The 26,696-nt window shown below is 43.0% G+C and overlaps 1 protein-coding gene across 1 annotated transcript; it reads right to left on the minus strand.

The window, feature by feature from the left end:
• ptch2 (patched 2) lies at window positions 1-25,983 on the minus strand. The gene is made up of 22 exons (XM_065276596.2): window positions 25,301-25,983; window positions 23,644-23,836; window positions 16,589-16,778; window positions 16,413-16,482; window positions 16,207-16,298; window positions 13,976-14,171; window positions 13,744-13,865; window positions 13,092-13,239; window positions 12,155-12,286; window positions 11,889-12,044; window positions 11,712-11,804; window positions 11,483-11,608; window positions 10,663-10,781; window positions 9,816-10,555; window positions 8,701-8,843; window positions 8,419-8,599; window positions 7,868-8,148; window positions 6,631-6,768; window positions 6,396-6,538; window positions 2,616-3,006; window positions 2,023-2,515; window positions 1-1,900 (listed from the first exon to the last, which is right to left on the minus strand). Exons 1-22 carry the CDS (start codon window positions 25,448-25,450, stop codon window positions 1,866-1,868), a joined length of 4,332 nt encoding a protein of 1,443 aa, XP_065132668.1. The 5' UTR covers window positions 25,451-25,983; the 3' UTR covers window positions 1-1,865.
• Between the last annotated feature and the right edge of the window lie 713 nt (window positions 25,984-26,696).

Genomic DNA, 26,696 nt, shown 5'->3' on the forward strand with positions numbered 1-26,696 from the left:
TGAATTCCTATAAAGGGTGTAGGAAATGATGGTCACAAAAGTTTTCTTTCCTTACAAAGTTTTCTGAAGTCACAGTGTTTTAGACAACAACAATAACAGAAACTCTTTTAAATCTTTACATGAAGAAGGAAAGGCAAAGAGTCTACACAAGGTGGACGACTGTAGCCACCCCCTTTCCTTCATTATTTCCAAACAGCAATATGAAGATTTTAAAGCCCGCTCCACCCAAACTCCCCCCACCCCCAAAACAAAACAAAACAAAACAATTCTCAGAAACAAATAGATATAATTATATATTTATATTTATAATATATTTACTCTTTAAAAATATAACTTCAGTCTAGCGACTAACATCTGTACAAACTACAAAAATAAAAATTTAATATAAATAATTTATATGGCATGACATACATTTGAAACAAAACCCCTATGCAGGACCCCCATCCCCTACCCTTGTCTCCTGTCTGCCCAAGCCACTCCTGTCTTTAAGCTGTACATGTGCTTTACATTGTATTGTGTTGTGTTTTCCAGATACAGTAGGTACATATTTTGTTGTCATTTAAACTTTTGTTAAATATCAAGAAAGAAATCCCGTGATAGAAGCTGCCACTTAAATGAACACTTCCCTGCATTTAATGTGACCAATACTGAACGACGGATATACTGCCTGAAATTGGACCCAAGAATGAGAACTGAACTAGCACCAGAGCTATTTATCTGTCCCAACACTGGCCTTTTGGGAGAAGCCCAGAGGGCAACTACCTAGTAAACAAATGCGCAGATGCAGCTAACAAGATGACAAAGAGAAAACAAACAAGAAAAAAAATCTCCTTTGCACTTACACATAATTCCCTTTCTGAATAATATTTGGGTAAACGACACGTTTGCCTCGTATCTCCCAAACATTTGCTGCCTGGGACGTACATATTTAGTGACAAACCAAAGCTTACTCATCAATGTATGGCTAAAATAACTAGAGAAAAATAAAAGTGTCATTTAACCACCCTTCAAGTATGTAAATGTTGACTGCAATGACTATATAATGAAATAATGTTAAAAACAAATTAGACCCATAGTCATGCTATTCACTGCACACTGCGCTACACATCATAAAATGCATTTCACACTCACATGGAGACGATGAAGTGAACAAATAAAAAAAGGATAACATTATCCTAACAGTATGTATCAGTATCAACGACACTGCCATTCCTTAACAATATGGTGGTAACTCATTAATTTGACAAGTTAATTATGTAAGACTGAAAGTTAAGAAGGCACAATGGTTGCTGTCAGTAAAAATAAAGAAAAATAAATAAAGTAGAAACACTGAAAATGTTGACAGAGAAAAACTGCTATCTATGTAAGTTTCGATTTTGTACAGTGCAATCAAAGATAAGTCAACATCTTAAAACAATACAGATAAGCTTCCTATTGGCTGCAGTTTAAGAACTTGTAAAGATAAAGTTATGTCTTGGCTTACGTTGGGGAAAGGGGTACTGCATATTTTCAAGACGTCATCTTAAATTTGAAGTGTAGCAGCAAAAAAGGAACACTGACCTTGCATTTCAATAATCTAATATTATCACCTCTTTATACATATAACACATTTCAAAATCTGTTTTTACACAAATGAATACACAAGTTATACAGCACATTTTAAAATAGTTTCCCTCTTTTTAGTATTAAAATATATATATATTTATACATGTCTTAGCAGACCTTTTTAATAATTTTAAAATAAATCCTCTTGTCTGTGTGAGGTCTATGTACAGTTCAAAGAGACAAAAGACACCGGCTGGGGTTGGGAACTTCCCAAGACAGCCAGAGATTCCAGACAAAGGGATGTGGGGGCTGGGAGGAGTCTAGCAATCTTTGGCTCCTTGAATCCATGCACCACCTGTAACATATGCAAAAAATAAAACATGGTTAAGATCAGTACAGGTAGCTGTCTCATTTCACAAATAAATGATGTACCTAGTTTGTTAACTCTGGAAGTTATAAGAAGGTCAAAGCTCTTACCTAGCGCCTGGTTAGCTTGATGCTGGCTTTTCTCTGTGGATTCCAGATCTTGAAGCTCAAAAGAGTCACTCTTATAATTTGTAGTTTTCCCATATGTTTGCGAAGTCCTCTTAGAATCCTCAAAAAAGTCTGATTCATCCTCAAACCCCTCGTGCATGTAACCCTGATATGACCCCGGCAAACTGGGGTGCACTGCCACTGTCACGGAGGCAGTGGCTGTAACCATGGTGATGGCATTGTTAGGCCGCTGCAATGCCCCAGGGCCATTGGCCGGGGCTGTAGTCCTGTTTTGCGGCTGCCTTCTCCCTGGTTGTGACTGAGTAGTCCTGTGAGGACCGTGGGTCCTGTCACTTGGTAAATGTTGTCGCTTTGGCCCTTGGTACTCGTGTTTATTATCCCATCGAGTGATCTGTGAACTGACCGAGTTGACAGCGTTCTGGGCAGACTCGCTCATTTGTCCTTTAGTGCCATTTTCGTTAAAAGGTTTCACCACCTTGGAGGCAAAAAAAGTGCAAACATATTACAAAAGTGCTTAATAGAAACAAACAGCTTAATCCTTAAATTTCCCCTTAATCTCAAGAAGAGAAACTTACTGTTAGTTTAGGGAAGCTGGGGTTTTCGCTGGCTTCCAGTAGAATATGGGAGGTGGGAGGGTGAGCTGGTGGTGTGATGTATGCGCTTCTATCACAGTACTTGTATTCCTCCTCGCCAATGCCAGAAGTGGCTGTGGTTTCAGAATAGTACTCGGAATCGGAGGTCTCGGAGAACGCCTGACGTGGTCCCTTTGGGATGTGCCCGGAATAGTACCCGTGGTGGTTCATTGGTGGAGGCATGGGCTCAGGGGAGGGACTTTGCAATTGATTGCTGTTGTTGGCGGGCATGACCTCGGGCGGAGGGCCCATGAGTGACAGCAGTACTGGAAGTAGCACCAAACCATTCAGAATACCCAACAATGTTAGTATGGCCAGAACTGCAAAGAAATACCTACAGGAGAAAGCACAGAAGAAGAGAATATTAAAGTTAAAGCACCCACCAAACATGCACAATGTCAAGCATCACACAGAATCAGGGTGGCAGGGATGCTGCGTCCGTTATTTTTCATCTTTAACCTTTGCCTGCATTTCCTCTCCTTGCTTACTTTCTTCTGGCGACTGAGCTGGAGGGAAATTCCTGGGTTCCATCTTGGAAGCAGCATTCGTTCTTTCTCCCTTTGGGAGCCCTCATCTATCACCACTGCCCTACCACTTCCTGAGGAGATGTGTTTACATTAGTGAGCAGATTCTACGCATCAGAAACACTCACTCCTCTCCATTGCTTTCTTCCCTTGCTCTGGCCCAAAAGCTGCTACTGCTGTTAATGTAATTTTCCCTCCACAATTTAATACCACTCTCATTGAGATCAAATTTCTCCCTGGTCAGAGCATGCCACCTCTGTGTTTACACTGGACACGCCAGACCTTTGCTTTCTATCTCTTTCTCTTTCCATCATTCTCTCCCTACTCCCAACAGCCATGTTGGCTCAAGAGCTAATCATGCAACAATAGCAATGAGATCTGTTCAAAGGCATTTCTTTCACATCTGTAACAGACTGCTCTGTGCAGATCCAGTAAAAAAGTCCATCAACAGCGGTTCAACAGTCAACAACTACTCTGTGTGCATAGGAGATTTGTGCTGACAAAAATCTCCTGCACTGGCCCTTGCTGGTCTAAGTAAGACGAATATAAAGACTAGCTGTACTGTTGAAACTCTTTGGACCTCACCATTCCTCAGTGGAGGTGGCGGAAGCAGAAACCTCAATGCAGTGCGGAAAACTAGCAGGAGATACGACCCTACACCACCCGAGCCAAGAACATGGAGGTCTGGAGTACTGCAGAGATGCTCAAGGCTGAAAGTGGCACCAAAAATGTGTGTTTGAACAAAGAGGCCATCGGAAAGGGTGGTGAATGAGGTTCCAGAGGCTCTGGGTCTTGGGCAAATGCCAAATGTAAGCAGTAAAGGCTTAAGATACAGGGCCGGGAACAGCTATAGTAGGCTGGCGTGTTAACATCTAGAGTCACTAATAGTCTGCAGGGCTGCGAGGGTGTCTGCATCTCTGTGCTTCAGTTCAGAGCAATGAGGGAGGGCTCTGATTTGCCACAAGAAAGAGACAGCACTAGAAAATTAGAGAGCACTTCAGTTAAATGGTTTCAACGAAAAGAGACAATTTGGCTGTTTTAGCTGTGGTTGAGACTTGTGGAGGTAAGAAAGAAGAAACAGTTTGGAAAAAAATATTGTATGTTCTCTTAACCTTCCACCCACTTGCAGTTACTGCTTCCGTCACGTCTACAAGTACATTGGGTTTTAGAAAGAAGTTAATCCGCTCAGAGTATTCCAGGCATACAGTGGAAACTGCTGTCCATTGACCCATCTCCTCCAATAAGGCTGTGTGTTTACTTTGGCTGTCTGAGAACCATCAAGCAAATAAATCAAAAACCCTGTTAAAAAGATTACAGGTCTGACGGTCATTGCACCACTTAACCTCCATTTTGGATCTATTTAAGTTGCATCTCTATCACGGCTCCCCGAAGAGTCGAGACCTGAGACGTTTCAGTACCTCTGGTTTAAAAAAGACTGTAATTACCTATTTCAGACATTATGAACAGTTAGGGAGAGGTAATATTTAAATTGACCTCTAAAACCCAAATTTCCAAGGTGGCATGTTGGGGTCTGTGTAAAATGCAGCACTACCGGAGACTGGTCAGAATTACATGCCACATTTAGACCAGACGCTGAGCTACGTTATGGGTTTCTCATACAGCGACAAGCGAGCCTGCTTTCATTCTCCACCCATTCCTCCCCCTTCTCTCATGTCTGCCTCATTAACATTGATGAATCGGACAGCTTGAGTATCAACCATTTTCTTTCTTACTTAGCTTTCTAAACCTTCTATTTAGATGCCTTAAACAGTTAGAGGACTTGCATAGCATGAGTGACACTTTGATATGAGTGCTAAAAAGCCAAAATTGTCCTTTCAACACAGTGAAAACATGAGGGCTGTTTAAGAATGAAAAAACAGACAGAGCAGCCAACCATCTCTGGCTGGACTCACATCCACCTTTTGTTAGTTAAAGGCACTCATTTTGTCTGACGGCCCTGTATACATGAAAAGATCGGAAAAAAGGCGCTTGTTTATTTTACTAAGTCAACATTCCGAAAGTGGAGCGTGATTTATTTAAGGAGTGAAAAAAGAAAAAAGACTAAACCATCCATGGGCCCCGCTTGGGTTAGACCTCCAGAGTAGACCTAGTGTTAGGAATTCTGTTGTTTATATAAACTGTAATCTTTTCCATTCCGAGTCAGGGGTTGGAAGGGGCGGCTCGTTCTTAGAGGGGCCGCTGAGCTTGTTCTCCTGTTTATTCAGTGTCCCACAGCCAGAAGATGTTTACAGCAATGTATTTATGCTACTCCCCAGCTACAGGGCCAGGCCTCTTTCTCTTTCTCTCTACATCTAAACAGGACCTCCCAACGTGAATGCCCCAGTGCTGGCACACCACTTTCACCAAATGGTTCACTACAGTGCCCAACCCCCAATCTTTCCTCTAGCTTTACCACTAAGCAATCTGGTCTAACACCCCCCTGCAGTTTCCTGGACACCAAGCTGCTTTTCCTTGCATTCACAATATTTGGTGCAACAAAAAAAAAAATGGCGCTGTCCTTTCATATTTGCAGAACAAGACTAAAAGACCATCCCGGGCATAGTTTTGCATCCTTAAAACATTTAAAAATCTTCAAACATTGCATTTTGCATTGCATTGCAGTCATGGGTCTGTTAAAGGCAACTCTCAAGGTTGTGGTTTGCTTCCAGCAGAGCCCAGATCCAAATGAAAAACACTGTTATTTGCTTCATGGGAAGCGAACATTAAACCAGGCAAAAAAAGCTCAAATGCAATGGTTAGAAGGATTTTGTAACTTCTAGCTGTTGTGTGTCTGACCCTATGTTGGGCAGGGCGGACATTCTTTTTGTGGTGCCCTGCTGAAGTTCTGGACCAAATTACTGGACAGTTGATGTCCTCCACACAATCAGGGTGGGTGAGCGTGTGCACGTATGAGTCAACGCTCAGTGGGTTGTATATTTACATGTTTACAAGCAGCTGCCACGCTCCCTTGATGTTTCCTCCATTTGTTGCGCATTCAAGCGACTCAGAGGATGTTTGTGAGAGTGCTGTGGTGGTCCGAGGGGAGTTAATATTCAGACTGACAACACCAGGTGATGAGGGAGAGATGGAAGGCAAACGTTACCACCTGTACCCTAGAGCCACATGGCCTGCCACCCTTTTCAAAGCCAGCATATGGGCCAGCGACAGAGACCTGCATGGAAAAGTGTCAATCACTCACCTCATGATGAAGTCAAATTCCGAGCCGGCAAGCATAAGCACTCCCAACAGTGTGGAGATGGCACCGTCAATCACAGGAGCAAACATATGCTCCATTGCCACAGCTGAACGTGTGTTTCTGTCCCCAATGGCAGTCAGGAAACCCTACACAGTGAGAAAAAAAGAGACTGGTCAACATTCTATATACCTGAACTCAGCTTCAGTTCAGCATGAACTGTTTTGCAAAAAAGTCTTACCAATGCAATATGCACAGTAAACTCTACTCCAATTCCAACAGAGGCTATGAGGATGACTACGGGAATGGCGCTTAGCTTGATACCAATCAGTCCCATGATGCCGAAAAGTTCCACTGTCATCATGGCCAAAATAAAAACCTGAGGGGAAAAGAAAATATTAGCATGTTAGTTGATGTACCACAAGCGCTAAAAAAAAGAATAATAAATGCTGAAGTACAGTCTCAATGTTCACTCCAAGAGAAATGAAGTGTGGAAAAAAATGAATCATAATACAGAAATAAGCCTCTTTGGGCCAGCATCCTCCACTTCCACCATCATCTGCCCCAAGTGTCAGATTACATGATGGATCATATAATGGCCCCTCCCCATGTCTTCTCAATTCAAAAAGTGATAAAAAGAGCATAAGGACCTCCTGTCTCCAATCACGTACTATTTAGTCTGTAATGTTTTTTCTACTCATGAGAAAGTTTTTTTTTTTGATACAATAAAGAGGGCAGTTGGTTAAGTGTTTGCCCTGAGAACCTTTGATGTTGGCAGGGGTCCAAATTTGGTCACGCTCAAATTGGAGATGGTAAAACCCATTTAACTGCGGCCACATATAGGCTATGAAATTGAAGAGGACAGGGACGGTTTCGAGGAGATAAAGTGCATGTGTGAGAATATAATAAAAGCTACAGTTCTGCTTTATCATAATAAATGGTATTGGCACATACACACACAGAGTTTGACATTCAACAGTTAAGCCAGAAATTCATCTTAACCAAGGACATTGCCACTTCTATTTTCTTCACCTCTATATTGCAGTATATACAGGACCCAACCAGCCTGTGTGAAACGCCCACACCCACTCCCCCCACGACACCCAGTCCCTGATGGATGGGTTTAGCAGGCCAAGGTCGTGACTGGGCAGATCCGTCCTGTCCCCAATTTCTAGACAAAGGCAGCTGTAGGTAAAAGCCTTCAGGAGAGCTTTGCATTTCTTCTTTAGAAAGTCTTGCAACACTCATTTGAATGACAAAAGAGTTGAGGGGAAGAGTATGTATGTGTGCGACTGTGTGTATATGTGTGTATGCAAGCAGCACCCTCTAGACAACCCGCCAAGGCCCTCCCCAGAAAACTGCCCCGGTGGCAAAGTTATTGAGCTGTGTTGAGGGGATCAGGAGGAGCGGGAGAATTGAGAGAATAGGAGAAGAGCATAGAAAAAGAGTTGGAAATGGATTAGGGTGAGAAGACTTACAATAACGCCTGCGGTCCATGGGTTGAGCAGGAGGATGGCGCACACCAGGAAGGTGCATGCCAGGACTACGCTGATGGACAGCAAAAACCAGTGGCGTAGACCGATGTACTGTTCCCAGAACAGGAAGGGGTAGCCGTTGGGATAGTTCTGAATTCCCTGACGCATGAACTCTTCACAAATAGATCGCACACTTTCAATGGCCTCAATGAAGTCCGAGGCTTGTCTGAGGCCGTTCAGGTAGAAAGGAAACTGGGCAAATTCTAGAGGCTCCGCTGCAGGGACTACAAGAGAGAAAAGGCCAAGCTGTTAGACACACTACATATAAAATAACGCAAATCCAAATTACTTTAAACCAAGGGTGTCCAAAGTCGGTCCTGGAGGGCCTGTGTCCTGCAGAGTTTAGCTAAAACTTCCCTCAACACATTGATTAGCTGGATCAGGTGTGTTTGATTAGGGTTGGAATAAAACTGCAGAGACACCGGCCCTCCAGGTGCAGGAGTGGACACCCCTGCTTTAAACCATGAGATGGTGTGAAAAAGGTGGTCACTTACTGCGAAGGTTCTCCCCAGTGGTGTCGTATTTATCGTGAATCCACTCGCGAGGATGAGGGTAGAAGTTGGCCTGAGAGGCTGCATACCCTAGTGGGTCATTACTGACCCATACTGTCAGGTAGATGTAGAATACCTCAGGGGGGATCAGACCATCCTCATCCACCAGACGACGGGATGTGAGCTTGAAGCAAAACAATAAAGTGTAAGCAACTGTGGGACCAAACATTGGACAGTCAAGTTTTGCAGCAGTATTTCTGAATGCTCCAACAGTTGACCACACACCTGGCTGTAGTTGAAAGGCTCTTTTTTTGAGCCTGTCTGTATGAGAAGCTTGTACGCAAGTGCTCCATCCTCAGTGCCATTACGATAGCTGTCATATGTGATCCTACCAGTCTCCCAATCGGCATCAAACGTAGCTTGCAAACCTACGTGGAGAATGGGAATGTGAAATTAGAGCCTAGTACATTTTCTATTCACAATTCAGTATGCTATGACAGGATCGGTAAAATCACTTCTTTGGCAGATTTACTGCCAATCCAATCACACAAACAGATGTATAAACTCCCTCACTGAGCTCTCCATCTTTCTGCCTGGTGCTGAATAAGTGTGTGTGGGCTGAATAAACTAACCAGAGAAAGCCTTTTGGGCTCTCCAAATTACAAAGTCTGGCAACAGCTGAAAAACAGTTTCCACAACCATTCTGTAATTACAGAGATCTCCTCACAAGAAAAGGAAATAGCGTGGGGGGACATGGAGTAAAGGGAGAAAGAGAGTCTTTCAACAGCCTCCAGTTTCCAGAGCCATTCAAAATAAATAGCTTTTGATTCACTGGGTTTTTACTATTGTACAATCACCACACAGTTAAGCTCTTATCACAGGATAATGTAAGCAGAGGGCTAACAATACGTCCGAGATAACCCCTGACCCGCCCATAATCCTCTCTTTGGCCAGGTGGAAGGACAACAAAAGCAGATGAGAGAAATGAACTTTCACTGAACTCTTTCTCTCACCTTCTGTGATAAGAATAAATTATCTCAGATATAGAATGAACACAACTGAAGATGCTAGTTTATGTGGCATCTCTTAGCATAGCCATGTGTTCATCTTATTTGTCAGCATTAATATAACCATATAGATTGATAATGGACTAGATATGGATAGGTGTTCTAAGTAAAAAAAATCTGTCTTACTGATCAAAATAGTAGTAGCATAATTCTTATAATTCACTATAACATCAATTTAACATGGAACAAACTGTACAGGATGAGTTAAAGGCCTAATATTTAGGGTTAGAGGTTTAAAAAAGATGTAACAGCAACAACAACTATAATAAGGCAAATCACTGCATTAGAAAGTCCAGCTAAATAAAGAGAACACATTGTGAAACCAAGGCTTACCTTTGAGCCAATCCTGGAAGTAATGGAGCCACATTCGGGGTAGTTTGTGATTGCTGTCCTTAACCACATATTTCACAGAGTTAAAGGCATTGTGAAGCTGTAAAAGCTGTCTTTGGGAACGGGCATAGTCAAAGCCATCCATGGTAACCAGATACATGTTGTAAAAGGAAAAATATTTAAACTGGGCCGTGATGAAGTCATATTCCTTGGTTTCTCTGGGGACAATGTCAGTCAAGTAGAGTCCATCATGAACCATTGTTGTACCATACAGACTGAGGCCGAGAAGAGCAACAAAGACGACAATCACCACAGTCTTTGTTTCAGGCTTGAGCAACAGAGGTGCATACTTCTCCCGTGCAAACCTCGACAGATTCCAGCGAAAAAACGGCAGAGGAACGCACTCACGGCCCTCTTTTGGCTCCTCCACCTGGGCTAGAAGGTCTCTGGTGGAGCTGGAGGTGGTGAACAACTGGGAACCATAGGGATCTGTGGTGGGAGTTGGGGTGGAGAGAACCACTGATGGATGGGTGGTGGAAATCTGGGAAGTGGGAGGCAGTATTGTGACAATATGTTGGCCAGCTGCATCACACTGAGTAAAGGCCTGGACAGTCGTGGTGATGTGGGTGCTGGTAGTAATAGTGGAATTAGTGTAGGTAGGGGTGGGGGAGGCATGCTGGTGGTTGTCATTGGCATCTGAGAACTCCTGAGGCTGAATCTGGATTACTCGAGATGAGCAGGGACTGGAAGGTAAAAAACATATTGACCAATATTTTAATGCACCATTCAATCCTAATTATTAAAAGCAAATGAACTGAAATAAAATAGGAGAACAATCCATTTTAGTTACCTGTAGAAACAGCAGAGTATATCCAGTCTTTTGTCCTCTCGCCTGTGCAGGTCCAAGCTCAGAATGGCAGGGAAGATCAGAAGAACCATGGCAAAGTTAAAGACCACCACAATAGCAGCCTGAAATAAAGAGTGAGAGCCTTTAGGACAGAGGCCAAATCTTTTTCGTTCACAAGTTCTTCAATGGCATCCAACTACACAGCTGCCATTTGAACTTGAGAAAAAATACTTTGCATTCAGGATCCCTCACTGTTTTAGTGCCTCGGATTGAATCCCAGAAAGTAAAATATGCACCCTAAATCAAATGGCAACCCCCTCCCCCACACCCTAAATAGTCAACAATCCAAGGAAAGGGGACTCCCAAGGTCACAACGAGTCTGTGCAGAACACCCCCCAACTCCGCCAGCCTCAGACAGACATTATATTCTGTATCATTACAGCACAGACCACCCAGTGTTAGCCTGGGGAGATCAGAGGAGCACAGTCTGATGGCTGGGTGATATAGTGATATATTCACTCATCTCATTATCTCTCTCTCTCTCTCTCTCTCTCTCTCTCTCTCTCTATGTATTCCCTTCCACCTGAGAAGCAGGCAGTGATTTTAGGAGGATAAAGGGGTTTGACCATAAAAATGAGAGAGAATGCGAGAAAGAGAAAAGAACCAAGGCCGCCCTTACTCTGAATTAACTTTGACTGCTCGTTTATTAAAGCCACTTTCACTGGCCTTTTCAGAGTCACTGCTTCTGCCAGTCTTTCTGAATGGACATCACAGGGTGCAGTAATTTACGACATGAACTCGCACACAAATCGTACAATCATACCTGAAGTGAGAAGGCCCGGAGAGCAGGAATAGGCACTAGGGCAGCCATGAAGAACGCAATCATGTTATTGATAGAGGTCAGAGCCACGCTGGTGCCAGTTCTTCTCAGACAGTCACCCGTTCTTTCCTACACAGTAACAGAAATGCCAAAAAATGAGCTGTGATCTTTTTGAGCAACACCAAAAAGCCTAAACAATACATTCATCAAAGACAGTTGAAAGACTACATACCTTGAATGGGATGTTGGACCTGGTCTCAGTAAAGGAATGAGCCAGCAAGAACATGTCATCGACTCCAATCCCCAGGGCCAGAAATGGAAGCACCTGTGGAGAAACACGCATCACTGAGTTGCAGCCAAGCCCTGAGGGAAAGTGTAAACTGAAGACATAGTTCAGGTGTGTATATACCTGCGTGGTGGCAGCATTGAAGGAAAGCCCCAGCAGTGAGCACAATCCAAGTCCTGCAGCCACTGACAAAGCGACCAACAGCACTCCTGCCAGCCCCACAGCACCCTGGGACTTAGCGCAGTCCCAGCGCAGCATGGTGACGCATGCATATGCCAGCTGCGCACAGAGAGACGCATGTGTAAGGTAATATCTCCAAACATATAAAAGACACAATCAATGTATTTTGCTTAGCCATAGCTGTATTTGGCACCAGCATGGATGCTTACCATGAGCAGATAACCACCTGCCACCCTGAGCACACTGACGTCGGAGAAAGACTTCATGATGTCATTGAGAGTGGTGGTGGAGAAGGCATAAACATTGGAGGAAGCGTTTTGAGGAATGCTCCCATGGACAACCTGAAAAAAAATCACTATTTAAATATGTATGCCCTCTCTTGCCAACACATGTTATTTTATTACCGCTTCATGACATTACACCCTAAGTTATGTTGCTTTATGTTTTTGTGTTCGTTCTGCATAACCTCATGCACTCATTGCGGAACAAGGAACAAATCTTAAATTACGTTTTCGCCGACAAGCCACACAAATATTACATTCTTCTCTGTGGGCCATGCCCCTATCCACCTTGTATTTTATCCTAATAACACACAAACAAGATAGCAAGAATCCCTATGAAGCTTGACAAGCGAGAAATAATGAGCACAGATGCCAGAGGGCAGAGGTCAGATGGATCAGATGAGATCACATGGTCTTTCTGGCTACTCCATCAGCACCATGAATGGTCGACAACCTTAAGGGGAACGAAATACCCCTGCACTTTGTTTTTACAGTGCCCTATCCCCCAACCTCCCCTGACTCCACTTCCCTCTCTCTCTTTCTGAGGCAGTAGACATTGCTGTAGGGTCTTCCCTCCCTCGCTCTCTTTCGGTCAGCCTGCTGGGTGTCAGTTATCACAAAAACAGCTTGTTCCTATAACTGGGAGTCTGTCGGTGGCCTCCTATGAGGACTCCGTTTACTAGGCAGCTGAGGATTGATGGAATTCAGGCAGACCTTGCCATCCTCTGGCCTAAGGAAAACAACCCCCCTGCACCACTTGTGACCTCCTTGGGTGACCATTGCTCCATTCTGATTACTTCTCCATCACAGCCCACCAACCTTTTGCTTTCTCATGCTTCAAATATATTATGAAACAGGAAATTACCTCAACAAACTTTCGCTGCCAGGATTCCAAGATGGCAGTGGCCTTGTCCTCATTCCAGTTTATATCATGGATCTCGTAGTCATCTTTGAAGTGCTCGTAGAGCTGTTTGGGACTCATGAGGAGGAACATGCTCTGAAGAGCCTCCGCACTGTAGAGGAGAGGATGCAGATACCATTTTGATGTAAAATGACAAGTGGAAATGAAGCTTGCATTTGTGTGTAAGGCCAGTGTGGACTTTTATTTACTGTAGATAAAACTTTGCATTGCATTGAAAATACACACTGGTGACTGAATAGTACATTTGCCTTTGCCTTTTATTTAGGCCCAGTTTGTTTACTTTGTATCGTATGCACCTTTTTCTATTTCAATGTGTTTTTTCTTTACTCTGCATTTTAGATCAATCCATAGGTTATGTGGCTGTCCATCATGTTTAATTGGTCTTTCCTATACTGGGGTCAAAGGTGGAAACTGATCCCTCTCCAAGCAAGGAATTCTTTAAATGTGTGAGGTTATTAGGAGTCAGAAAGATTCCTCCCTCTCTCTATCTCTGTCTTTTTCTGGTTTTCCCTCTCGCTTTTTCTCTCATCAGGGCCTCCCGCGAGAGGCCCACCCCCTCTCCTCTCTTCTTCTTTCTTTTCTCCTTCTTTCTCACCTCTGCAAAGCATTCTGGGAGTCCTTTACTCTTTCGCCCAGGATCAACTCCTCCTGCCAGTGCATGAACTTCTTGGAGAAACCATGGCAACCACCCTGAAGTTCTGCAGCAATGTCAGGGACCTAAAGAAAATGCAGACAGTGAATTTAATGCAAACTCATAAAAACTAGGCACTTAACCCATTATAACACATTGTCTTTTGCATCATACTGTTTTGCAACACTGTGCCCACCTGCTGTGGATCCTTATTAGGGGCACTTTGAGGACAGTCTGTGTCATTGGGATCCAAGCATGGGCGGTTCATATAGGCGTGGCCCACCTGAGCCTTATCTAACATCTCTCTGAAGCCTTCAAGAGATGTAAACTGGCTCAACTCCTCCATTAGCTTGATAGGGTCCAAATTCATCCACTGAATGTCAGGCATGCCCCTATGAATGCAAACAAGATGCTTTAATATACATGGATAAAGTTAGCCCATAACAAACTGTCATGCAGAAGGTGTAAATTCATCTTTAAAAATAACAGCACTCTATTAGCCTTCCCAACTACATCTGCTTCTTTGCCTGCACCAGTCCCTTCCTAGTGGGGACGGGCTACAGAAGCTGGATAAAGTAGCGTTTATTATCCTGTTACACGGAGAGGCATAATGTGCCGGCGGTCTACAGGCTGCTGTTTCTTAACTTTGTGCATCGAGTCATAACGATTACCTCTGCCACTAAACATCTTGATAAGAATGAAGGCGGGCATTGGTTAAGTTGGGAGAGGCTGTGCCGACCCTTCTGAATGCTGCTTGAGCCCAGTGTTCTCGGCCCCTCGAATTTTAATCTGTCTTTGATGGTTATTGAGAGACTGAATTGACTATTGATGTGTCAAGTGCTAATTCTTTACAGTTACAGTTCGGCTCCTTTAGCGTGTTGATTTCTTGCAGTGTAACATGTCAGCAGGTTTGTTCTGCTAACACTGATAACCAGAAAGATTAAAAGCATGAAAAACGAACCTGTCATTTTCACATGATCCCATTATCGTGACCTTAAAAACTATATCACGAGGAAAAGAAGCAAAACTAAAGACTAAAAATGACACAAACCTACACCAATTCCCCCAGAGTGAGAGAGGAGCCATTCACCGTGATGAGTATTTGGGGTAAAAAGAATAAAAGCGAATAGTGTTCTAACTCCAGGCCCAATCTCACTCCAATAACTCATGAAGAGCAGCTTCAAATAAAGCTGGTCCTCTTCCATTCCCACATACCAAGCGCCTTTGCTCCTGCTTGCAAAAAGAGTCTCCTTTATCTCCTATTTTTTGCTTGAGTGAACCGGCCAGGGCCCTTTTGTTTTTCCATAGATTGCTGCTCTTTGTTCCCCCCAAGTTTTTTCTCCCTCACTCACTCTCTCCCTCCCTTTCGCTCTCTCTCTCCCTCTCTCTTTCTCTTTACCCTTTGGATAAAAAAACATCTGAACTGAAGCGGAAGCCTGAGAGGGCATAAGCTTCAGTAACTAACTCAAGCCTCTCTTCATACTCAGCAAAACTGATAAAACAAGACAATAAATGGCAGTATTTTTGAAGTGTCCAAATATAAAAGCCTGGCAATCGGTTGAAACAATATTGAAAAAAATGAAAGATTTAACATGCACAACATTTTTTTTTTTAAATAAATTTTTCACTTACAAAACTGTACATAGTTGTTATGGGTGGAAGTATAAACTACCGAAGTGTAAACTCTTAATTTCTCTTTCCTATTTATCTCTCCATCTTCTCTCTCTCTCTGGGCCCACGACTTGAATAATGCCCATTTTATTTGTTGGAATACTTACAGCTCCGAGCCTGGGCTATTACCATGAGAATGCACAGTGTTACCCAGTGCTGACAAAGCCGGGCCCCCTCCAGGGCCCCCTCACTGATGGACACTCACTCGTAAACTAAAAGAATGCTTACCATTGTCTGACCAAAAGGCTCCCCGGTCCCCCCTCCACTTATTCCTCCCACCCAGTAGCAGTCATCCCTCTCTTTCTCTCGCTCTCTCTCTCTCTCTCTCTCCCTGTCCCCTTTCCACAACGGTTTCCTCAAGCTTGGTGAGGAATAGGTTGGTGGGACAGGGTTGCAGGATTAGAGATTATCCTGCAAACCCCCCTCACCACACTGATGACAGCTCAAGTCCCAGCGACGACGGAACTGGCTCTCAGCTTATCAACAAACTAAACAGACCTTTTGCTAAGGGCTTGATGTCAGAGTTTGTCGCAGTCAGGGTTGTGTTTAGTTGAAGTTAAAGCTCAATTGTTATAGGAGTGTGTCTTATCTTGAAGGGAAGGAGGTCAGACCCGTTAGCGTTACAGTTTGAGAGAACAGTCCCCGGAAACAGGGTTAGTTCTGTATCTCTTGGCTAAAACCTATTCATACCAATTATATATGAATTTATCATAGAAATGTGATTGTGTATTAAATAAAAGTGAGCAAAATGCTTACGGTAAGTAGGCAGAGCCTCCCTGCAACTTGGAGCCTTCCCAAAAGCAATCCAATGGAGTCACAATCATACAGGGAAAAAGCTTGTCAATCATCTGTGGAAAACAATGCATAATGTAAAAAAGTAAGAATTGATAATTATTAATAGCCAAAATGACAAAGAAAATAATAAGAAACTAGTAACAAAAAGGATGTAAAAATATGCTTACCCTTTCAATCATGACATTTTCTATAATCGGGACTCCAGATTTGAAGCAAATTTTATTAAGATCCCAAGATCTGTTGATAGAAACCCCACAGCCACATATTAAAAGACATCCTGGAACAGGACCACATGTAAAAGTGTTATGAAATTCCCTGTAATCCTGTCGGGGGTTGTACTCACTTTCCATAAAGAGACACCTGGACTTTGCTGGCTGACAGAGCAGCCTCTAGATGAAGCAACAAAGCCTCCTGGGTAAGAATATTGGTTCCTTCCTGTTTGGGTGTCTGTATGAGCATCTGAGATGTGAACACTGCCTCCTCTCCCTGCTTTTCCTTCGTGTATCGCAGTTCCTTGCTTACTCGACTTCCAGCTGAGAAAGAGAAATGACATGTAATTTTTAAACATACAGAAAGGGTGTCATATTTGCAGTCGTGATGTTATTCTTTTTATTTTCAATTGTCTCGTCCGGTGGATTAAGTTTTACTCTGTATAAACATAATCAGAGGAACAATGTGATAATGGCAACACTGCAACAATTGTTTCAAAAACCACAATCTATAGAAGGAGCGAGGTTAATTTCCTAATTAAACCTAAATTAAGCTGAAATTAGAGTCAATACAGTTCTAACTCCCCTGTGTACTGTCCATTTAACCCCAAAAACAGATGTGGGGTGGATTTGTGCTCATATCACACCAAACCGAGTTGAAGTGCTCTCTTAAATAAGTATACAACACATGCTCTTACACAAGGCTAACAAACAGGCCGCCATAAATTCTCATTCAACATGTGGTTGGCTAAAACACTCAGACCCACAGAAACTCTATCCTGGGTTAATTTTCCACCACTGGTTTAATTAATGACAAAAAACACTGTATTGATCACCGAGTCACTATGCCTGGATCCAAGATGTGAGCAGTTACTAGAGGGAGGGAGCCAGGCATAAGAGTAGAGGAAGAAATGCTGTTCATGTGGTATGCTGAGCTAGGATAAAAATCGTCAAAAAGCACAGAGGAAACTCCATAGTCCAGCCCCCTAATTAACGGCGGCGGTAGTGAAAAGAGGACGCGGGGTATCTGTGCCCTTGCCAAATGCACATGAAACAAACCGGTCCGCATCAGAGCCTGCCTGCCTTCCCCTCCGTGTCCCAACCAATGATGGCAAGCTTGCAGTGGCTGACTGAGCCCACTGGGCCGCACATATCTTACCGTTTAATTGAGAGATGGAGCGAATGGGAGAGAGATATAGAGAAGGTGGAGGAAACAGAGAGAGAGAGAGACAGAAGTGTTTACAGCCTCATGCACATAAACATTTACCCTCCTGGTTTCATTCATGCAGCTATCTGACATCTAGGTTACATAAACACATTACTTCAAAAAAGTGGCGGCGGGCTGTATGTGAAGGCCGTATCCATTTGGAAAACGCAAACATGCTTTTGTGTCGCACAACAGACACCGCGTTCATATTTAATGCATTCAGGCATCTGCAGGAATTGAGCTCCAATCCTTGGGCCTGTAATTACAGGGGCTCCTGAAGTAAATTATAGCTATTTGTGTCTGGTTCCTCCCATCTGGACCACCCAGCTAGAGGCCCGAGTGGGGCCCGCCGCTCAGTCACCGCTCCACTCAGCCACCCTCCAGATGGGAGCTCTGCTCTGTTCTCTCGGCTCGCTGCTGCTGCCGTACACTTAAAGAGACAGGCACGCAAATACTTTCACAGCCAGAAACACACAGCGGAAAAAAGAGACTGCGACACACAAGAGTGATCCGGGGTGTAAATTAGAGATTTAAACTGCTAGGACTGTCAAACGCGGCATTTATTTGAAGCCTGGGGGATTTCTGAGTGCTAAGCTTTGCTGTGAACTGCTGCTTAAAGGGTTTGTAATCATAAAATAAGACCAAAAACCTGAACTAAAACGAAAGTCATAGCCGTACATAACCGTAAGCCGAGCCCTCCTTCCTTTGTTGTCCTTCATTTTTCACAGCCCTAGGGGTGACATCACCATCACAGGCCAATTATCCACGAGGAGGGTCTGACCAACATTCCTCAACATAGCAGGAAACCGGCCTCAATGCCTCACATATTAAACAGCTATGCAATGGACCCTATAAACTATCTTTTGGACATAAACTGGTAATAGCTGAAGTTTATCTCCAGTCAAATGGATGCTTGCTGGGACAGTCTAGGTTGGGATAGAAAAGACTTTACAGGAGCAGACTTTAAGGGAAGTGTCTGAAGCTCCCACCCATGAGCAGACCAGCATGGAGAACTGGTGTAAGGAGGTACCCTCCCAGTGGGCAGTATGGAAAGTGACATGTAATTAACTATAGAGAAGAAACCCCCTGTTCCCCTGTGTCGCCTCGACAGTGGACCCTGACGGCTCTGATGCTTTGCAACCTACTGCCTACAAATTTCCTCAGCTGATATGGACAAATGTCACACATTGATGGGAAAAATTGCTATATATATAAAAAGCAGCATTAGTATCATTCAAAGTAGTGACAAAGAACTAACTTTGGATTTGGTCACAAAGTCAAATAATAATGTTTTGATCATTCTTATTTGGCACAGTTGCACTGAGCAACAAGTTCTGAATCCAGTGCTTTCTCCATTAGTACAGGCCACCTTCAAAGTGTTGTGGGCCAGATTAGAGGGATTAAGAGGCTTTTGAAAGGACTCACGCTGTTCTGGAGGAAGTCCCACAAGGACGGATGCTGAAAGAGACATTTTTACCTGTTTTCGCCACCCAAGTAAACCCAACAACACAGATACACAGCCGGGTGCCAGTGCGTGCCCAAGCACAAACTCTCCCTCTTTCTCCCACACACATTAGTATATGTAACCACCCAGAACAAAACAAGCCAGTCCAGCTCTTTTCGGATCGGGTCCGTCAAGCCCCCATCTTGTCCATTCCGAGCTCTTTGTTTGATTTTTTCTTCCTCTTCTTTTCAGACACATTATGTAGACAAGAGGGATAGATTTGGCTCAAGTGCAAATCTTTTTAAACATTTCAGCTTCACTGCAACTCTCAATCACAGAAAGTCTCAATGGCTTGACCATGACTGAGAGAACCACCCCATCTCGCCCCAAATACAGTGGCAGATGGAGATTGCTCCACCTCTGCCTCTATGTGTGCTAGCAGAGACTCAATGCAGGCCTTTGTCACTCTCATTTTCAGCCTCTTTCAGTTGTTTCCCAACCAACAGGTAAAATAAAGAGAGAAACTCGCCACAAAAGCTAATCGGGCACAGAGTTTTCCCAGAGAATTCAACAATGAGGAAAAAGGGCGATGGGGAGGTTATGTAGGAAATGCTTTGCGTGTCCTCCTGTACATCTCTATGCTGGCATGAATACTTAAATGTAGACTTCATAGCATGCGTCTATCAAAAAAATATTAAAAACAAATCAAGATGGCCAAAACCATGCTTGAGAGCTAGCACCTATTCAGACCTGATACTTCAGTCAGCATTGACATAAATTTCCACCGGTTCTGGCATTTAGGTCCTGGCCATTTCCATATGTATAGCCTTCCCTGTACTAATTATGCTAATCAGTCCTAGTGTTGGCTGCTGTGAAAAATACCCACATTAGGCACTTCACTGGCTGCTAATGCAGCTTAATGTGTGGTTGAAACATACATTCATCCCATGGTGAAAGGCAAAATTTTTCCACGTTGCTGGTCTCATTCAAACTGGAAATGAATTTATTGAGCACAGAAACCATTTCTTTTCCACCAAGCACCAAGAAAATAAAAAAATACCCTGTGCGAATGAACTAACAGTTTTTTTTGCGAAAGTGACCATTTTCTTCAGTGGATCAAAGAAATGACCCTCACAGAAATACTGTCTGAATTGGGCAGTGAGAGGGGCACCTTCACGGGGGTCCGGACCCCTCCTGTCTCCGCTGTCATTGTTCTGGTAATATTAGCTTAAGAATATAAACACAAACGTGCACTTCCCTCGCCACGAATTTTGCTCACACCTCCATAATACACTAAAAACTGAATATGTTTTATGGCCGCACTGACACTTGTTTAAAAAACAAGTGCGATGCCAAGTGAACCGATTCGGTCAAAAGAATAAAAACGCTTGGCTTTGCTTTAATTGGCTATGCTCTGACTTGGGGTAAACTCACTGAGAAGGGATGCATTCAGTTCTTGTGGCTGTTCTTGAGTAATAAGGCCTGGAAGGCCGGCCTGTGTGTGTGTGGTGGGGGTTGAAATAAACATTTTCAACTGACCCAGGTTGACTCTGGCCTTGTTTGTACTTTCTACTGGTGAGGTCTCAGTCTCGGCAGTTAGAGTTTATTTATGTAGCTGGGGTACTGCGGCATGCCATTCACCTCCAATAATGCCTCATAGAGCGTTCTTTCTCTCAAATCCGGCACCAGAACTGGACGACTGTGTGTTTTTAATGAATTATTGCATTTACTCTTTTTGTTGTTTAGATAACTGGTCCAAATACACAGACGTCCACATGTGTTTCTGTACAGCCTGGGCTTGTGCGGGTTCCCTCCGACTACACGCATGTGGACGAGATCGTTCATGTGGTGTGTGTATATGTTCATTATGCTTCTCTTGTGCTGCTCTGTGGCTTTATAAAATTCAACCAAGCCTGCTGATATCCATATGCACACGTTTGTGTAATGTTTGCACAGCTTGCAAGCGTGTACATATCTGTCAGGCACACCAAAATTGTGCAAAAAATGAGAAAAGATAAATGAAGTTATGGGTGCATATGAGCAAATAAACAAGTCTGAAAAAGTTTGTCGTTTGTTTAGCCCAGGCCCAGATTTTTGCAATGACTGGTAAATGCCAGCAATCCTTTTGGGAGGCCAGAAGTACTCAAGCATGTAATCGCATATCAAAGTATGCTTTTCCCCAAAGCTGATGGGTAACATGTCACGGACAAAGCTTTCCTCACCCTTCACTTTAAACGCGGAAAAATCACTCAGTCAAATACCAAACATCTCACAATTAAAACAAGATGTAGTGCTGCTTGGTTTAGTGTGAGAAACCAGATGAAACGACTTCTCAGTCATTTCGCACATCTTTTAATTCTGCGAGCAAATTCTCATCACTACAGAAAAGATGTTTGAAGGTTTTTTCACTCGAACCCATAATGTGTCATTTTATTATCCTCTCTTTCTTCAGGCTAAATGACACATTCCCACGAATAACCACATAAACAGCATAGTTAATGGAAACTGTGTAGTTATAAGTTCCTTAGGTTGGATTTTGGTCCAAACATGCCACAACTTGGTCATATAAAGAGATAATTATCACACCATTATATCGCCAAATCGTAAAAAAATTCAAAAACATACATTTTCTGTAGTTTATGAATAGGGTGAGAAGTTAGATATGACTCAGTGATGTGTTTTGAGTTAAGCAAGACAAATGCATCATTAACTTTCAGTACGGTCTCTTCTGCTTACGAAACAAGCAAAAGAAATGAACTTAATATGCAGGGGGAAGGTTTGTTGTTATAAGCTGGGTTGCTACTTTTCGCACATCGTTTGATGGAAGGCGGAAGCAATTATGGATGGCTGGGTGGTCCCTGAAGACATGGACACTTGGTGGCCTGCGTGACATTTGGGTGGGGGGTAAGGGAGGGACAGTTACCGCCTCGGGGGTAAGTAATGAGGCGGCATATGCTCCCAAAATGCACAGCTGGGCAAGTGTGAGTTCCATGGCCATGCGAATCTTTATGGCTCCCACACACAGCTTATTTGAATATTTTTGCCCATGGGACACGACATTTAAATGCAACTGATTAATTGCATGCAATGTGTGCTTTTGAGCAATGCATTTTTATGTCAAAAGCGTATATTCATACTAAGAAAAAATCCTATGGCAATTTTTTTTTTGGCTTGGGATTTAATTGCAATGCAACTATTTAACAATTGCATATGGCACAGGGAAGGTTTTTCCAATGCAATTCACCATCACCAGACCTACTATAAAACTTTTTTTGTTTCTCCCAGTGACTTTTTATGTGTATGTGTGCAGTATGTGTGTGTCTGTGTGTGAGAACTAACCTCTCCTTGTTACCATACCACTTACTCCCCATTCAGCCCTGAGCAGCTTTGTCAATGGGCTATTGGGGGAAACAACGCAGGCAGAAACTTTAGAAACACAGGCACTGCCTCTTAAAGGCGCAGCGTTCCTTTTTTTAGCACTTTGGCGTTTCACTCCGGGAGTCCCACGCTTTAGTCCCACTTTACATTAAACCGCCAATTTCGCTGACAAATCTGTAAGCCTTTACTTTAAACTCCTTTAAACTGACATTACCTCCGTTACTACAGTATTTCATAATCATAATAACAACAACAACAAAGTGCACTTAGACTTGCAAAAGATATGTTTAAAAAGATCTTCTGACGAAGCATATATATAATATAAATAATAAAACATTTCACAAATGCTTTTCCTAAAAGTAAACACTACTAAGTTTTACTTCTTAATAAAGTCAAACTACAAAAATAATGACTCCTGTTTTGTGCGCACATGGGCGTGTGTGTTGTGTGTGTGAGTGTGAAACAGGTGGGTAAACTTCAGCTGTATTCCCTTTTTTCGGTAAAGGAGGGGGGTGCCTGTATTGTTGAATGGAATCCAAGAATAGTGAGGGACCACACAGCGAGCAAGAGGGGGGAGGGTCAGAGCTCTCAAAGATGGCTAACCATTCACACACAGCCCATCTGTGCAGGGGATCAGCAGTGTGGCGAAAGCCTAGGAGGCTTAGAAGGAATTTGGCAGTGTGAAAACCAAATAAAGCTGCCCGAAAATGCACAGATAAGTGAGGTGCGCAGAAAGGACGTCAAACACGGAAAAACAACACGGCAAACAATATAAGCTGATGGAGAGAGAACAAGAGAAGGCTTGCATGAGCTAGGAACAAGAATGCTACGTGTGCGTGACAGGAGATATGGAATTCCAGAGGCCACGGTCTATGTCCGCTCAAAGATCCGGAGACTTCATATCAGAAGCCCACACAGGGTCTGGGTCAAACATCATCATCACCCAACAACACAGTTCACATCCACGTCACCACAATCAAACTTTTCAATCAGTTAAGTACGGTTAAGCTAAACAAAGACGGTCAAAGAGAAAATTGAGCTGTACCAACAAGGATACCACTGTCGGTTTCAATGCATCACAAATACGTTGACCTGACCTATCGCAACACAGATCTCAGTCCCACACAGCGCACAACCAAAACATGTAATCTCAAACTCACCTTCCACCCATAGCTTCTCGATGTCCGTTTCGATGGCAGCCACTCGTAAACCGACGGACAAGGCTCCGAATACAAGCAGTCCGATGAAAAGGACTTTTCCACAGTGTCGCTGGATGTGACAGCCCAGAGAAAAGAGAAACGCCTGGAACCTCGCCCGAATCCACAGCGGTGCTTTCTGTCCCACAGCTTTCCCCTGAGACACAAGAGAGAAACACTTATTCACATGTACAGCGATGCTATTTCGGATCACTTGTTACACACGGTGCCCTGCCAGGACAGTGAACTGTTTTGACAACGCAGGAATCAATATTTACAAGTCGGCTGTTTTATTTTCCTGCAAGACATTTCGAAATGACATACTGTACTCTTTATTGTACAACAGAGAGGGTAAAAGACACACAGCTTGGCATTCTTGACTATATTTGTTGTTATTCTTATCTTCGCAGAGTTTGGCTAACTCGGCTACACAAACATAAGATAATCTGTGAATGACGTCTTAGATTTACTGTAGATGCCAGTGTAGATACCATTTTAGAGTTTAATAATCCACACCAAACTCTGAACACCCACCAAATCGAGTATGCAATTACATAATGTGATAACTGGCATGTGAAACAATCTTTATTAACTATTAAAGGACGTTTTCTAAACATCTCCTAGGCCTAAAGTTTCTCATCTGGGGTGTAAGCAGCAGTAAACAAATGAAGTTATGGTTAATATGTTTAACAATCTAGCACAAAACACATGACAGCTATACAAGTTCCTTACATATCATGCACTAAAGGACAACAATGCTAAAACACATAATAGTAGCCTGTGACTACAACTAACTGCTGTCAGACATCTCTGGTTATAATCTTAAACTGCACTGAGTGATTTAGTATAACCAAGTACTTGGTCACATAGTACACAAAAACATATTTAAAGTTTTAAGCACTGAAAGTGATTTGTAAACATGCAATTTGTGAAGTCTACTCTCACTCCTGCTTTAACTCTTTGTTTAGTTACAGTTATTTCTACATTTTCTCCAAATGTATTAAATAATCTGCTTGCAAACTGCAGAAAAACAAACACTAGCACATGCAAATTTAATGGGAAATTACGATGAATGTAGCTGTTGAGTTTGCTGTAACTGGACACAGTGTAACTGGACATGCTTTGGTTTTACTCATGAGACTTTTGACACATAGCCAAGCGTTCATGCGCTTCACTGATGCTTCAGATCAAACTCAATCAGTAAATTTCTCAGCAGGACGCGCGCATTGTCAAACAAACACGCTACTATGTATCAGACTGAACACATGACGCATCTTACAGACGCAAAACGCGCCTTTATGCAATTTAGACAAATGAATGGATCTTGTACTCCCATTCATGAAGTCCCTGTCCAACTTTACTCTCTCCATAAATCACTTTCTATCAAATCAAACATATAAAGCATGCGTGAGTGTTTCATCCTATCTTCTTCCTAATTTCCATTTAAATCTAGACTATCGCTACGTATCATCCTTACGATAATCGCGTTTCCAGCAAACGCACTAAAATCAAGGCAAATAAAGTCCTTTGCAATTCCTTGAAAACGCGTATCTCATCACAGACATGAACAACAACAACAGCATGGGTGCGTGTATAATCCACAGAAAAACGCGTCTGTCACCTTAGAGATCTGTTTTAATGCGAAAGCGGCGTGGCAGTAACTTGGTCTCCGGGGGAGATCTGCGTTCACAGGCGGCGGGGTGCGCGTGTAACTCGGGGGTAAATCTCCAAAAACAGCACCGGTCCCCGGGTCTCTGGGATCCGAGGCCATAGTCCAAGTGAGAAACGGGAGAAGCGCCGAAAAAAGTTAAAGATGAACGCGGTGCGTTGCGCTGCGTCTCTGATAATAATAATAATCCAATAAACTGGACGCGCGCATCCGTCGGGATCAACTTCACGGAATATTCTCTAGTCTTTCCTTGAGCCAAAGTCTTCCGATCCCATCCCAACATCATGTGCCCCAATCTGTATAAATCCTGCGGTCTTCATTCGTACAGCTGTGGCCCGTAACGCGTTTTAAAGCGGAGCAAAGTGTCGAGCAGTGTGCCTCTGATCCTCTTGCAGTAACATTTGGAGAGGTGGCCCCTGCGCCGATCCTGAAAAGGCTGGTTTGATGGAAAAGTGCTCTGGTTCTCATTGGCCGAGGAAGAGGCAAATTACTTTGCAAACATCTCCTATTATTAGCTGCTAAGCAACAGCTCGCGGGAGTGGAGAGAGAGGGAGACCACCCATGCTGTGAGCGCCGGGCGGGTGAGTGGGGGAAGTGCGCGCGCTCGCCGCGCATTCCCAATAACCTCAGCTCGTACTTTTAGCACGCTATCACACATGCGTGTCTATTGATGTGAGACATACACACACACACACACACACGGCTTTCTTTTTCGACGGACTGAAACAGAGCACGACATTACACGTTAATCCCACGTTAACGTAGAAACAAGTAGGCTATACTTTCAAAAACTTTAAGAAAAACGCTAACAACAACAACAACAATGCGCTATAATATTACAATTAGTAACAATAATCATCATAATAATCATCATACTTTAAATTCGACGACAAACAAAATGTCAGGTAAATCACCCACATAAAAACTGTATATACAACTTACCTTATTATTTACTACTAAAGAAAACCATAGTAATTACTACACTGTTATTGTTTACTACAGTCTCATCTATAAAGTGATACTGTAGTAATTACCGTATTATACTTTAATATTTACAATGGCAAGGTTCAAAAATTAGTATAGTACATGTTTAGAGCATTTGTTATTTGCCTTATGTTAAACTTTCTTTGTTAAGTTTCTGTAAAACTAATAAATAAGTTAAAATACACCTTTTTGGAATTTGTGGGTTGAAGGATAAACAACAACAACAAAACTGTTAAAAATGCAGCATTTGTCAAATCAACATAAATTTTTTATGTTACAAATTTAGGTAAACATTTACAACTTGTGTTTATAAGTTATGTCAACCTTTTTAAGTCGAAACTTAAAATAGTAGGTTGATTGACTT

Source organism: Paramisgurnus dabryanus, chromosome 6 (genome assembly GCF_030506205.2).
Source record: "Paramisgurnus dabryanus chromosome 6, PD_genome_1.1, whole genome shotgun sequence".
NCBI classification, from domain to species: Eukaryota; Metazoa; Chordata; class Actinopteri; order Cypriniformes; family Cobitidae; genus Paramisgurnus; species Paramisgurnus dabryanus.